This window comes from Sitodiplosis mosellana, unplaced genomic scaffold (genome assembly GCF_009176505.1).
Source record: "Sitodiplosis mosellana isolate CC-2019 unplaced genomic scaffold, AAFC_SMos_1.0 Smas_scaffold_1, whole genome shotgun sequence".
NCBI classification, from domain to species: Eukaryota; Metazoa; Arthropoda; class Insecta; order Diptera; family Cecidomyiidae; genus Sitodiplosis; species Sitodiplosis mosellana.
Window position 1 is genome coordinate 22,626,175 of NW_022595244.1, and position 15,754 is coordinate 22,641,928.

At 35.8% G+C, this 15,754-nt stretch overlaps 3 protein-coding genes across 3 annotated transcripts; 2 read left to right on the forward strand and 1 right to left on the reverse strand.

The window, feature by feature from the left end:
- The first annotated feature begins 2,449 nt into the window (after positions 1-2,449).
- LOC129569972 (uncharacterized) lies at positions 2,450-3,968 on the forward strand. The gene is made up of 3 exons (XM_055449311.1): positions 2,450-2,658; positions 2,827-3,194; positions 3,423-3,968. Exons 1-3 carry the CDS (start codon positions 2,520-2,522, stop codon positions 3,966-3,968), a joined length of 1,053 nt encoding a protein of 350 aa, XP_055305286.1. The 5' UTR covers positions 2,450-2,519.
- A 235-nt stretch (positions 3,969-4,203) lies between these two features.
- Positions 4,204-6,946, forward strand: LOC129575843 (glycerol kinase). The gene is made up of 7 exons (XM_055459964.1): positions 4,204-4,557; positions 4,628-4,886; positions 4,961-5,388; positions 5,460-5,926; positions 5,998-6,350; positions 6,441-6,548; positions 6,626-6,946. The coding sequence occupies exons 1-7, from the start codon at positions 4,486-4,488 to the stop codon at positions 6,724-6,726; spliced, it is 1,788 nt and encodes a 595-aa protein (XP_055315939.1). The 5' UTR covers positions 4,204-4,485; the 3' UTR covers positions 6,727-6,946.
- Positions 6,947-10,729: 3,783 nt separating this feature from the next.
- LOC129575849 (uncharacterized) lies at positions 10,730-11,225 on the reverse strand. Its single transcript, XM_055459993.1, has one exon. It carries the CDS (start codon positions 11,203-11,205, stop codon positions 10,795-10,797), a length of 411 nt encoding a protein of 136 aa, XP_055315968.1. The 5' UTR covers positions 11,206-11,225; the 3' UTR covers positions 10,730-10,794.
- Between the last annotated feature and the right edge of the window lie 4,529 nt (positions 11,226-15,754).

Here is a 15,754-nt window from a genome sequence, read left to right on the forward strand (position 1 = left end):
GTTGTCATTTCACGTTTACCTATGAATTAACGTTGTTAATGCCATTTACAGTGGCCGTTGCTGTGTCTCCGTGTGCTTTTATTTAAAGACATAATAATGTCATGCACTCTCAAACACTTTCAATCACCTCAATTGAACACACTCTGAATTGTTGGCGATTTTCTTGGCTGGAGGCTTCATTGATAGTAATAATTACGATCTAGTTGGGAACATTTTTAGCACGGTGTCGACGGTGCACACCATGTCACTTGACAAAATAACAATCAGCCCATAAACACCGGAATGACGGCAACAAGTGGTTTCGGTGATAATTTCGAGCATCATTGACGTAATTACACAATTGAATTTACTTGTGAGCTGTATAAACTCCATCCAACTTTGAATCGATTCATTTTCTTCTTTGCCAACGCAAAATTGATTTCTTTCTATTCAAATTGTTGGATTTTCCATTGCATTTGCATCGATGCTTTTTTCTATCGGAAAGTAGGAACACCGTTGATGAATGCATGGAATCTTCGCATTGATTTAGAAAAAAATGCATCGAATGCGAGTGATTCATTGTATTACGTTCTCAGAAATGTGCAGAATTTGTTAACATTAACGAGGCACGTTCGAAGTCTGATGGTTTTCTGTCATGAAAGACTGTATAGCGCACCAAAACACCAACCGAGACATATATACAAACTAATGGATTTTTTGCGATGGTAAATAATAAATAATTTTTCGTTCGCATCAAATCAAACCCACCAGTCACATTTACCATATATGAACATTCGCAAACTGGCATTAGTCTCATTGAGTTCGGTTTTTGTTGTTGTGCGTGTGTTTTTTCATCCATTGCAAACTCGTTCATATAGTCTGAATGGAAATATGCGTCGGATTTGATTACACGATCCACACTGTACATTAATCCGACAAATGTGTTGCTGCTCTGTCGTTCCATTAAATTCGAACATGCACTGTGTTTCCTGTGCACGCGCACCTCTGCAGCAGCAATTTTATCTATGGTTTGAGAAAAAAAACCGAATTGAAGAACGTGAAAAAAGTTATTTCATAACAATCGTCAGCCGTTGATTTGATGTGCTTAACGTCAATGCGTCGATCTCAAGTGACTGAACTAATTCACTTCAAGTGTTGGCTGTTATGTAACGTAGGAATCGTTCAAACAATTTTGGAGCAGTACAATCACGGCAATTCAGATTCAGTTGATTGTTGTTGGCATATTGAAAGCCAAGAAAACGCGCAGGAAATGTTCGGATTATCAAACAAGCCGATGGAAATTCTTGTAGAATTGAACTGAATTCAAAGCACTTACGCATTTTCGCAATTCAACCGTCTCACATGGCTTATTCGCCTAATGTTTGTCATTGTTGTAGTTTTGTTCCATGAGATATTTGGTTTGAATTTGAAACCTACTCACAGCCACACTGAACAAGTCGAGAAAGTATCACTTGAACAAAGCACACACATGTGACTGCTTCGATTTGATGAAGTCGGAATATGACGATGAAAGAAACAAAGCGGCATTTTAATTAGAGGATATGAATTTCAATTTGCAAGCGTGATACCCAAACGTGGTAAATTCAAAGACATTGGATTACTGAGATTGGGCAATTAAATTTTGAATGCCATTAAAATTGGAGGTTTCTCAATTGACGAGCAATGCCACACATTAATCAAATTAATAATTTTAGTTTATCGCTGTTCATCACAACGATCAACTGCAGACGATTCTGCATTCGAATCAGCGCATGGGCAACGATTTATTTGAATGACTATTGGGAAATGTGAGTCATCTTCTTCATGTGAGCCATCCAGTTAAGTGTTTGCCACCAATAGTGCGATCGATGATCGATATATGTGTTTGACAAATATTGAAAAATTAATTTAGATTCAATTTTTGCATGGTCATCATCTTTGGTAGATTCCCTTCTTCAATTGTGATTGTGAAAGAGTCGATTGAACTAACTGAACGAGTATCTAGTTAGAAAGGAAAATTGAATATAAAAAACTTCACTATTGAATTGTCATTCATTTTTGAACCTGCAACCGATCGAAGATGATTGAACTTCTTGCATGCATTTCACAAGCGATTCGTATGTACGATAAATCCCATTTCATTTTCTCCATTGATTAAATGTGTGCTACAAAAATAGAAAAATTTCCGTCGGTGTGACAATTTGTTATGCCTAGATGAATTACGACATACGTCAAAAACCACCGAAATAGAAATAAGAAAACAAGGCGAAACGCGCCGCAGCACAATAATTGTGTGTGTGTGTGTGTGTGTGTGTGTGTGTGTCGTTATTGCGATATATGTTGTTTGAGCGATTTTCATGTTTGAGCATTAACAATGGAAGTCTTACCTCGATGCTTTTTCCAAATGACAAATATGTGAAATCAAAACGTTTTCCATACATATGCATCGTAATCGCTTCAAAGTACTCGACGGAATAGCATCAGTACGTTTGTCATTGAATTTTTCCATTTAGTTGTAAAATGAGATTCGTTTGGTAAAAATGAAATTCAATCAAATATTGTGTGCACTATTCCTGCTGATAGTGTTTTATCTAACGCTTTTCGTGAGCGCTTCGACCATTCAAAGGAGCCTATCGGACGATATCCGCAATGGAATCAGCATAGCGGGCAAAATTCTTGGTAAAAAAAATGAAAAAAAAATAAGTATAATTTTGAATGAAAAAAAAAGAAAGTTGAACAAAAACTCATTTTTGAGAGAATCGTTTTTTTTTTCTAGCAAAGTTTTCCATGAAAAAGTATAAAATTTATGTGAATAATTTTGGTTACCGTTTAATTTGATTTGAAAAGGTGTCGATTCACCGTCGAACATTGCCATCATATCGAACATCGCTGAACTAGTAACACGTTCATTTTCTAAGAACACAAATGCAAACCAACCAGGCAGTGGATGGGATAGAAGACAAATGACGGAGCGGTATCCAACCGAACACTTGGAAGATTTTGGTGAAACACCACAGGGCACTCATCAGGTGAATTCTAATGAACAGGACACTATTGACGACAATGTGATCATTGGGAATAATATCAACACAAGACCAACCACAACGACCGACGTTGATCACGGATTTTTGGGTCAAGTCCTTCGTGTGATGGGTATGGATACAGGCAAAATCGGAGCAATGGCTGTAAATGGTCTTATTTTTATTGCACAAATGGTTTGTTTTATGATTTATTTGCTTTTTTTTGTTTTCAATTTTCTTTTTATCATATTTAAATCGTTTCATTTTTGAATTTTTTTTTCTAAATTTTCTTATCTTCAAACGTTTCGTTGTATTTCCCTTGATATTTTTTATTCGTTCTAATTTTTTTTATACAAATCGAAAAAAAACGAATTAAATTTTCCCATTTTTTTTCCTTCAAATTCCTCATGGGGAAATCTGCAGATTGGTCGCTCGTTAATGTCAGCTTTCACAACTGTGACGAATAAAATGGGAGCGAAGCCAAACGAGAACATTGCAATGGTCGATCGAACTCGACGATTCGAGAACGATAATACTGACGAAGAAGCAAACTCCATTTGGGATAATGCAATTGGTTGGATAATTGAGCAAAGTAAATCGAGTTCATTTTTGTCGCAAAAAATCGATGCAATGTTGGACAGAGATTTATCAGAGCGTCTTATAGATATGGTTGACAATGGGAATGATGATGAAACTGCACCGAATGAGAACATCAATTGTGTTAAGCAGTTGCTGTGCAAAACTGCGCCTTTTATCTGGGGCATGCAGAAAGCAGTTTCAGCTCAAATGAATACATCTGATAGCGAAGCAAGTGCAACGGATGAAACATCGAACGACAATGCGAAGAATGCTTCAACTGACAATGATTATCGAATGAATGTATTTTTCAAATATATGCCGTCGGTTGATGAATTCAAAAACCATGGAATTACATGTGAAGATCAATATAAACAGTGTAAACTATTTTAAATTTTCAAATTTTTTTTTTCTCTTTTTTTTAAGTTAAGAATCGTTCGTTAAAAAAAAACAATTCAATTGTTCTGTTTATGAATTCAAAATAAAATCTACATTGAAAATAAAATTCAAACGTTTTCGTTTCCTTCACAATCGCAATGAAGCAGGGTTCGATAGTTCAGTGTACTTGAGTCATGTCAATTGTATACCCGCAAGGTGATTCGGTTCACAGTTGTTGCTGTCATTAACTGTCAATGTCAAAGTGAAGTCTTCATCTGCAGACGATGACCGAATGAGACAGAAAAAACAATTTTAACACACATCAAAATCATGTTACACTCATTCAAGAAAATGCAAAGTTTTTAAGTAAAACCAGTCATAATTATTAGTGATTAAGACACGACTTAGTTTTGCTTGAATATTTTGGATTTTGGTGTTATTTTTAAATTTTTTACATAAGTTTTATTTGAAAACGAAAACTGATTGGTGTGAGGTGTGTGAGATAAAGGTTGTGAGGTAGAAGTTCCAAGTTATGTCTAACTACGGTCGTTTTGGCGCTCTTCTGGGTACAATTTACATTGGTCACACTCATTGCAAATTTTTGGTTGGTAAAATCTTTTTTTTTCCTTGGAAAATCCCCACTAAAATTGATTTTATTGGTTCATTTAATACAGGTATATGCAGCTCGAAATGCCGAAGTGTTGACATGCCATGAAGTCCAACTGAAGGAGATAAACACTCAACAAGGCTGGGTCGAAATTGATCCGCTGGAGATATGGCAGAATGTGCTCGAATGCATTCAAGTGGCGGTGCAAAATTTAAAAATCCTAGACATTAATCCGGATGATATTTGTGCTTTAGCACTGACTAATCGACGTGATACAACCGTACTGTGGCACAAAGTAACCGGACGGCCACTCTATAATGCCATAGGTATTTCGAAAACCAGTGTCCATTTTCGGAATGCGAATGCAAGACGAAACTAATCCGTTTTGAATTTGTTACAGCTTGGAATGACTGCCGTACAACAGCAATTATCGAGCGAATTCTCACCAAAAATCATAACAAAGTCAATTTATTGAAATCAATCTGTGGTTTGCCATTCAGTAATTGTTTTAGTAGCCTAAAATGTCGGTGGCTGATAGAAAATGAGGCATCAATTAAAGAAGCCGTGCAGAGAGATGAGTGCTATTTCGGTACATTGGACACGTACATCCTGTGGAATTTGACGGGAGGCTTAGAAGATGGTGTCCATTGTACCGATGTGACAAATGCGTCACGAACAATGCTTATGAACCTGAAAACGCTCGACTGGGATGTGAAACTTTGTCAGTTTTTCCAAATACCTATGTCAATATTGCCGCGAATCAGAAGCAGTGCGGAGATTTTCGGTTATGTATACGATGGACCGTTGAAAGGAATTCCCATTGCGGCAGTGAGTATATTTAAAAGTGTTTTTTTCTTTTTTTGTTCAAGCCAATTTATACATTTTTGTTCCTCTTTCAGTGTTTGAGTGAACAAAGCGGTGCTTTGCTTGGGCAAATGTGCATACGACCACAGCAGGCTACGTGTTATTATGATGATGGATGTAATTTACTTGTCAATACTGGCCAAGAAATCATCGATTCTGACAATGGACTGCTCACGACAGTTGCTTATCAGCTTGGCTCAAAGAAAAAGCCATTTTATGCGCTGGAAGGTTCTGTTGCGCATGCCGGGTCGGCAGTTGCTTGGTTGAAAGATAACCTCTCTTTGAAAGATGAGGTGGCTCCGAATTCAAATCAAACAGTGGCCAATGGAGCTACACTTGTACAAACTTATCTAGGAGAATCATCGGTGCTCTCGACATATAGTTCCGGTTCGAATCTTGGCACATTGACCGCCATTGATAATACCAACACATTGACAAATGTTGTATTTGTTCCTGCATTGAACGGACTATATGCACCGTATTGGAAACACAATGCCAGCGGGTAGAGAAACATATGGAAAACATAGTTGCATTGCAATGTGAAAATTGACTAATTAAACTATTTTCGTTTAGATTATTCTTTGGTCTCAACAATCGAACGACTGCTTATCAAGTAATGCTTGCTGCATACGAAGCAATCTGTTTTCAAACGCGTGATCTAATCGAGGCAGTTGTAAAAGATGTGCCATCATGGAATCCCATCGAACGCTTAACGGTTGGAGGGGAGTTCAGTGAAAATGCATTCCTCTTGCAACTTTTGGCTGATTTGTGTGGCATTCGCATTGAACGGCCGCAAACCTCATTCTCAGCGTGTCTGGGAGCCATGATTGCGGCTGGATCGACTATGGAGATTTTGCATTTAGAAAAATCCACTTCAATGTTCACACCGCCCATTGAAATATTTCAACCAACGATGTGTGCTAGCAGTAAGTTGATTTAAACCATGACATTAGTCTTCTTGGAATGTCTTTCTGAATGAAGAATATTTATTTTAATTGAAATTTAATCTTTTCCAGCCAAAGATATGAAGTACCGAACGTGGAAATTTGCCATTTCAAAATGCATCGCCTGGCAGGGCACACAGTACGATAGTTCATTTAAAGATTTCGTCTATGAAGACAAAGGTATGCATGACAAAATGAAACAAAAATCCCCTTGAACCATTTTTACTAACGGTCAATTTATGCTCCACACTGTCTAGATCCCGATATTCAAGTGCGCTGCTCAATACCTGGAACCGTATTTCTCATATCTTCCGTTGCTTTAGTTCTAATAACCAAATTTCTTCAAAATAACACCTAAAACATGACACATATACATGGAGAAAGGGAAAAGACATTTGTTCTCACCCCAAAATGCTGTACATTTTATGTCATTTAGTTAGAAGTTTAGTGAGTTGTATAGATAGAATGATTCCAAGTAAACGATATCTAGTCAACTCATTAGTTGTTTCATTGTTGTTATCAGTCAGGCGATGAAGGCAATGTATTTAATAAAACATTGAAAATATGAACTACATAAATACGTATTTCTTTTATTTAAAATATTCGAAAAAATTTACAAATGGCCAAGCTCAAACGATTTCAAAAGCTTCAATTCTCCTGCGAGTTTTTCTACGTTTGTTAACGTTCAACCACACTCTGACTTAGTTTTTTTTAGTTCATTTGAGCTTCTATTTACGTGGAAAAAATCCAAAAATCTTTTAACTAAACAAATTCAACATCGCAGATTTGTTTTATTAAGATTTTTTTTAGTTTCTCGTAAGATTTCTTTTTGTAGAAATTAACTACATGGTCATCTTTTCCAATGCGCACCAATAATGACATTTGTTTCATTTGTTTTTCATACGCAACATTTTCGATTTGTGTCATAAGCTGTGTGGCAATGCCCTGCTGTCGATAAGCATGATCGACCATGATGTATTCAATGTAGAAAGATGTTCGATCTTCATTTTTTGGGCTGGCCATGACAAAACCTATTGCCTTTCCGTCAGAAGAAGCAACGATGGCAGAACTATTTGCTTTCGCATCTTCATACATCTATGGGTGAGATTGAGAGTAGTGTATGTTTCATTGACTTTGTTACGAAAGAGAAGAGCAAGTTTCTGTCGACTTAAAAATGGTTAAAAGCGAGTATGTTCGTTTTTAGCGGGTCCTCGCGGTTTTTCACGGTTTCCACGGAACTGATAAGAGATAACAACTTGGTGTCTTGGGCAAAGTTCTATAACATTGCTTAAGTCAGTTATCTCTTATCTCTTATCAGTTCCGCGAAAAGCGCAAAAAATGATAAGAAAAAAAAAGTTCTATATAAAATTTGCTTTTTTATGTGCGCGATTTGCGCGCAACTGATAAGAGATAAGAGATAACTGTCTTCAGCTTAGTTATAGAAGACTTCGAGTACTACAACTTTGTCGAAGACACCATGTTGTTATCTTTTATCAGTTGCGCGAAAACCATGAAGACCGCGGAGGCTAGACGGTACTACAACATACTCTACTTTAACGCCAACAGAATCATCAGAAAACATACTCGCCTTTTCAAAAATATAAACCGAAGAAAAAACATACTCCACTCTCAATCTCACCCATAGACATGTATGAAGAGAAGTTTGAACTTCCTAAGACGTTTCGGATTTCGTCCACCCCTTCGTATTTTTCGAATTTTGTTTTTGTTGTGTTTTTTGTTTTGTCATCTTTGCTCATGTTGATCCCACGAGTAATGCTCTTAAGTCTGCCAACAGGTACAGAGCTTTCCTGTTTGCCCCGAACAACAAAATACTGTAAGCGTCGGGCGCTGCCCACAGGGAGAACCCGGATAGATCAGGCGTTCGATCTACCACTCCCACCATCCATGAACCGATCATATGAACCGATCATACTATTTTATTCAAGTCGTTTCGTTTCATTTCATTTTATGTTGTATATTAGTTTTTTTTGTCTCCCTACTTGTAATTTGATTTTGTTTAGTTTGCATGCATTCCGTATTTATTATACAATCAAAAAATTTTCCGATTTTTTTAATTCATTCAATTCTAATTTTTTTTAGATATTTTCTCTTTCATTTCCAAGAGTCACGATGATGGACGCGCTTCATTTTTATTATTCATTAGTTTCATTATGGTATGTGTTGTTTTCGGGAAATATTTCCTGTTGGTTATTTTAACCGGTTTGGCGAAGTCTGTTGAAGATAAGAAATCGTTTATGAAAATTAAAATGTATGCATATTTGATTTGAATTGACCCATTTTCTACTGAGATAAAAAATAATTTGTGATATTGATGAAATTTTGTGACATTGCTATTTTGGAGCTAAACGCTAGTGGCAAATGGGCTAAAGTAAAAATGTGGATTGAAATAAAAAATAAAAAATTAAAATTAAAAAATGATGGTATTTCCGAAATAAATTGCGAGGTGCTTGCAAAGTTCGCAATGCGAACTGAAAAAACCAAAAACAAATCATATGAAAATAAATTATTGAAAATGAATAAAAAATCAAACCAAATGAAAATGAAAATAAAATTAACAAAAGAAACATATTGATATACCTGCTGGGCTTGGCTTCATCTTTTTTTGGACACAATCTTTCAATCAAAATATTTAAAAGAGTGTTGTTTTCTTCATACAATACACATAAACGATTTACAGCATCACCAAGTTTTGAGAATTCCAAACCAACTTTTGAGAATTCCAAACCAACTTTTGAGAATTCCAAACCAACATCTTGAACTGTCGTAATTAGAGCTTTAGATTTCAACTACGAAACGGGAAAAACAGTCATGATTGACATTTTAGTTTTGATAAATAAGAGCAATCTTACCTCTTCTTCAATCTTTAGCTGTTCTTCATCCATTTTTGGTACTCTTAAATTTTACTAAGAAAAAAAAAAACAATAAAATATTATTGGTCAGGATTTTTAAATGGTTTTAGAAATGGTGTATTTCGTTGAATATGAGAAATGGAAGGAGCCGATGAGAGAATCAAAATTTGTGTGTCTTTAATACTGAGTGAAATTTGAATAGATGAATTCATTTGATGGCGTTCAATTGAAATTCAGGAGCGAATTTTTCACACAAAATATTTTAGGCGGTTTCAGCAAAGCAACACAATTTACGCTTTCATATGATTGTAAAAAGACCAGTTGAACGGTAATGCGCATGAGCGGGCTGATTCTCTATGGGAATCTCTATGAACAGATGGTAAAACAATCACTATGTGTGACTGTGTGATTTTGTTTATGTGTTAGAATGGAATCGGTGCGAAGTTAATGACTGAACGACTATCTTTCGTTCCTTATATGATTGATTGGGACAACGGCAGTGGCTATAACGATACAAAATACAACAATTGTGCAGCGAATACAGTGATTCCAAGACGAAATTACGAACGAAAAACAGCAAAAAAAACGTCACAACAAAAACAAATGGCAACAACGAAAAATCAGAATCCACTCGAAAAGATGGTTGACGATCCGAAAAGAAAAAGAAAAAATATTGTCACAATATCTGGCCGATACATACATGCAATTAAGAGAGAATTTAAATGAGAGCACGACATCAGCGAACGGTAAATGGAACGACTAAAATCACATGGTGATGCACTGCCATGTGGTACCAATCTTTCGTTCGTTCTTTTGACTGCTTGGTACTTGAACTATCACCCTTGTTGTTGCTATAGCCTTCTAATACGCATGAGCATAGAAGCAAAGAAGGAGAAGAAGATGAAAAAACTGAAAAAATATCTCTTTTCCCTTCATCCCAATTATTTTCTGTTTTTCTTATTGCAGCATTTCTAGTTGGAAAATCAACATATTCTTTCTACATTTTTTTAAATTCTCCGTTTTTTCTCCAATTCCATTAAATTAGAACTGATTATTCAACGAAAAACTTCACGATTAATTCCGCAATTGATAGTGATTTTTTGGCCAATTACTTTTGTTTATCGCTTAAACTGCTTTGACACTGTTTTAACAACTATTTTTACTCTCGGTTTCGATTTTATTTTTTTTTTTTTTTGGTCTCAAAGATTCAACGACTACTCGGCGACACGATGCGGAAGGTACTTCTGCTACTGCTGCTACTGTTTGTTCGATGAACCCCATAGAAAGCAAATTGACCAATCATCATAAACATAAACAGAAGAGTGTTACACACCAATACACTTTCATTTGTCGCCTTTGCGTATGCGATACACGCAAATCTGTGTGTTTGTGTTGTGCACTCAAATGAATGTGCTTCTAAGCATTTAATCACATTACATTTGACACTAAATATATTGTGAACGCAATGTATACAATAAAATATTGGAAATGTCAACTAAATCGATATTTTCTTTTATTCAAAATATTCTACTAAATTTACAAATGACTAAGTTCGATTACAAGAGCTTCAATTTTCCTGTCAGCTCATTTACTTTGGATTTAGTATCTGGACCAATGCCCAAAACGGTAGGGGTTCGTGCTAGTACTTGAGTTCTTCCAGCATCGTGCACTAAACCATTTACTATATGCTTCTCTGTAGCGATTTTGGACAAATTTTCGATTTCTGCTTGTGATCCGACGCGCAATACCACTTTCGGTTGCCCCAAATTCAACCATGCTTTCAGATGTTCTGGCTTACTTTTTTCCGCTTTCGTATGACAAATAATGGCTGCATGTGCACATTGCGCCCCAATTTTTCCCGTTGACATTTTCAAATCGCTTCGCACAACCAGTGACATTTGCATCGGTTCGGATAGTTTAAGAGCCATTGATGTCCGTTGGAAAATTGACTTGAATAAATTGGCCATTATGAAATATTGCTAGTTTTGGTGCGTGTGTATTTATTTATCTAAGTATTTCTTTCGCTGCTCTTCCATATAACCGGACATACACTGGCGGAAGGTGTCGACAACGTTCTTACACTTTCTCCAATCTTGCGTTTCAGCGATACACTCCTGTAGAGAAAAAAATGTGATGAGTGAATTTATTTTAAAGTCGCTTGAATCATGGTAATCTCGATCAAAAATGTCAACTCACTTGGACTTTGTAATGCAGCTGAAATATAGAAATTAAAGCCATTAGTTATCAATAAGCATATCTTCTTCATAAATCATTAATCTCTCTTCATATCCAGGTTACCTTAATACAGCCGGTTTTTGTTAGCATCTGCTCCACTGGATCTACAGGCTCTTCAGTATTCACTTTCGGTTGAGCATCTGTCATTCTAAAATCTGTGGCGTCAATAAAACAATTGACCAAACAATTGACTGAAAAAATCTAAACCAACTCACCGATATCGCCACGGCAATTGAATTTGACTTTTTGAGGTTATGTGCACCTCTGGACTGGCAGCAACTGTCAAAACTCTGACCAAACTTAACAAATGCACATTCTCTCTATTTTCCACTCTCTTTCCCTCTCTCCGGTTCTTCTTCCATGTTTCTTTTTCTCTTTCACTCTCTTTCGCTTACACATTCACTCGTCGCGGTTTCACTCTTCGCTCACTTGGTTTTGATTGTATTCAGTGAAGCAGAGCATACGATTTCATACAGTTGGTAGTGTTGTGAGTTGAAATATTCTCTCGTTGGTCGCGTTGTTTTCTATCGTATGATTTTCGCTACGTTCAGAACACGATGAGACGTCAACAATGTCATACATACCATCATCAGCTTCGAAACTAGTTCAATTGACAAACGATTTGAAAAAAATCGAATAAACTCTCATAAACATTTTCGATCCAACTTGATTCAATCGAAGTAAAACATTAAAAATAACAACAATTGTTTTTTGATTCGTTGTGAAAAGAAATTAAGTTAATTGAATTGGATTTTGAAGTGCTGCATTCGACAGTGTTTCCGTGAAGAAGAAAAAAAACTTACGTTTATCGTGCGATTGTGTGTGACGATAATAAATGTCCATCTGCATTGTGTGAGAAGCATCACTTTTTTTTCAATTCGATCATGTTTCTCGGCTCACATCATATCGACCAAAATAGTTGTATGCAAGTGAAGGCATTCAGTGATTGAAAAAAAAGTATTACCAAAACGAAACCACATAAAATCAGTTTCGAATGCAAACATATTCTGGTTTCAAAATCATGATCTAAATAATCAGCAGAACGATTTTATTTTGCCAAGTAAACAAAACACGTTTTGAAATGTGCTAGTTGTTGTGGGGTTTGGTTTTCGTGTATTGAAAAAAAAAATGATTTCTAGGAATAAGCAATACAAAATTAATAATGGAATCTCGATTTTGACAAAATAAAACAAAACATCCGAAAATAATTTTAAAAAACAATAATTAAAATCCATTCGAAGCGAGGTCATTTTCGCATATTGATTCATTATTGAAGTGGATAATCAACGTTGTGATCTATGCCAAGAAAATCACGATCATGGACAATACAAACAGCTAACTGACCGGAAAACGGCTCTCGACGAGAGAAACGAAAAAAAAACAACATAAAATTGCATGGAATGTGATATTTGTATGTAACGGGAAGTGTCGAGTAGTATTGAAGACATAAACGCAACAAATAAGTCTAAAGTGGAAAAAGAATCTCGTCTTATTTCTGGTTGTCGTTATAAACGTTTTAAGTGAGAGAGAGAGAGAGAGAGAGAGAGATAGAGACTTTTGAACCAATCACACATCAAGGCTTCGATACTCAATGCGTAGTCGCGTCGAATGCCATCACAAGAATTTGAATAACGAGAAGAACGGTCTTTGAATAACGAAAAAAAAGACACAAACACAAGAAAGAACCGATCAAATTAATCGAATCGAGTGAAACGAGTCTACTAAAAGTGAAAACATATTGCAATCTTATGACGTTATGTTTACGGTACCAAAAGTGAGATTTTTAAAGCCTGGTAAGTCGTCATCGCCTACTGATGCTGCTGTTGTTGTTATAGCATCAAGGCGAGAAATATTTTGTTCTATTATATTTTCCAAATTTTCTTTCTTCACATTCGTTCTTTCGCTAAGCCGATTTATTTTATTGTTCTTCTGAAATTCGATTTCATATCTAGCCAAGGAAACGAACTTTCGTATAATGCCGACCGAATTTCAATGCTTTTCTAAGCAATCTAATCCATTGAATTGTGTATTCGAACACAAATCGGTGGGAGTTGGCAAGATATTTTTAGACAATGAGCAACACAGATTTGTCATATGGTAAATTTCTTTATATGGATGTTTTCACGTTTTAATTTTTATCTCCGTTTGATATTTAGAAAAAAACGGATGGTTGATTTTTTCGATCATTCCCATGGAAATTCAACGGATCATGTTTTCGGTGCGAATGAATTAATACAAATCTCGACTGTCATTTACAACTGCAAACCGTTTGTATTCACAGCGATTGATTTGATTAAACATATTGCGGCCACGAGCTATGCTTTAGATAAAACTATGCGGTGAAGCAATGCAGTGAATCTGTATAAGAGCGACGGAGCGTTATATACGAATGATGCGACACCAAAATGAATGCACAACATTCTAATAGCAATCAAATTATTAGCCTCTTAATATTAACCAACAGGCAATTACAGTCATTTCAACGATTACAGGCATATTTTCATTTCACAAGCCACGAGTCAAACTTTGATCTCAAGCATTTGAATTGGAAATCTGCATTTGTGATGCTACATCATTTTGTATGATAATAACAATTGACATCAGAGTCAATAGAATTGTGTCGTCATTGAAGCATACACGAGATGTAGACAGCATTTCTTTTGTTTTGTTTTGACTGTGTTTTATTTTGGGGGAAAAAACACTCTGTTTATGTTTTTTTCTTGTTTATGTCAATCAAATGTCTAGCCGGGAACGTAGAATTTCGACTTCAAAATGCTAATTTGGTTAGAAATGATGTTTTTTCAGACACAAATCGGTCATAATCCGTGATAAGTATGCCCGAAATTTTCTGATAAGTTATTGCTACATACGCCGTTTGGTTACATGTTTCAAATTGAGAGTAAAAAATATCGCTCGAATGTTAATAAAAACGAAGAATAGTCGCCTTAACAAAAGTGTAGGACAATACGAGTGTGGCACCATGTCGTTGATTCAGCAAAACTTACGAATTTTGTATTTATAGCTATTTCAAACTTGAGTTAGTGTTAATGAAATCCATAAATTGTGAACGTTTTTTTTTTTCGATGGTTGTGATAACGTCGACGCGGCTCATTCTCAATTCAATTTCCAACGAAGCATTTCCATTCGCTGGCGCAGGCGGGCGAGCGCGCGCGCAACTCAATCAAGTTGGTAATGAGCAGCACGGTTTCAGGTCAACAAGATTCAGTTGCATGCACTTAATGCCTCTTATAATTTCGATCAACTCTCTATGAGTTCATCAGAATATAACAAGCTACTTATAAATGCTTTAGAAATGAATCAATTAGCAGATTGAAGCAACACAAGTTAAATGTATATTGTATCTATATGTATAGCAAATATTCGGCTTTTGATGAAAGCAAAGAAAAACCGCTCAATCACCGAATTTTCAATAAAACATGATAATTTTTTTTATAGTTTTTTCTTCGTTTCTCGCACGATATCTTTCGCCGTGTGTCGTTCATATGGTTTAAAACTAAGGCGCCAAGTTTGAGACAATTTTACATTCAACATTGACCCAAATATTCAAATCCAAGCGAATGAATTCACTGAATATATGCCCATTCTTGACAGCAACGCCGTTGAGATGAATGATTTCACTGTATTTCTTCCATCATTCGCATATAATAATGTAACGTGTTTTATTTCAAAAGAAATGAAACAAAACGCAGAATTCTCTAGACCGTTAAAAAAAAACCTCAAAAAATATTTTCAATGGATTTCGTCGGGAATAATAAGTTTATTTTCTGTGTTGCACTGTGTATAGAGAAAGAGTCATTAAGTGAAATTTCAAGGTCGATTCGACATTGGAAAAAAAAGCGCGCCACACAGCAGTGTCAAACAAAACAAAACAGAACAAAACAAAAGCACAACGAACAAAAAATATTGGAGAAATGAGCAGTTTTTATTTATAAACACTGTGGCTTTACTATGGGTTTCAATTCTAATTAAGTTTTCAATGGTTATGTTTTTAAATGACATTCCACCACAATGTGAGCAGATCACGCTTCAGTCGAAAGTTACCACAGAATTATTGTGTCTATCACGTTGCATCGCTGTACTGAACCAAAAAGTGGTTAGACTCAATTGAAGTTGCACAATGCACGCACACATACACACCAATCGCATTAAATATGAACACAGAGGAGTAGGAGCCATCGACAAACAAAAAAATAAACCTTAACTTTGATCGATGATCGATACGAAGAATTGAGCTCGGCATACTTGGAAGCATCAAATTAT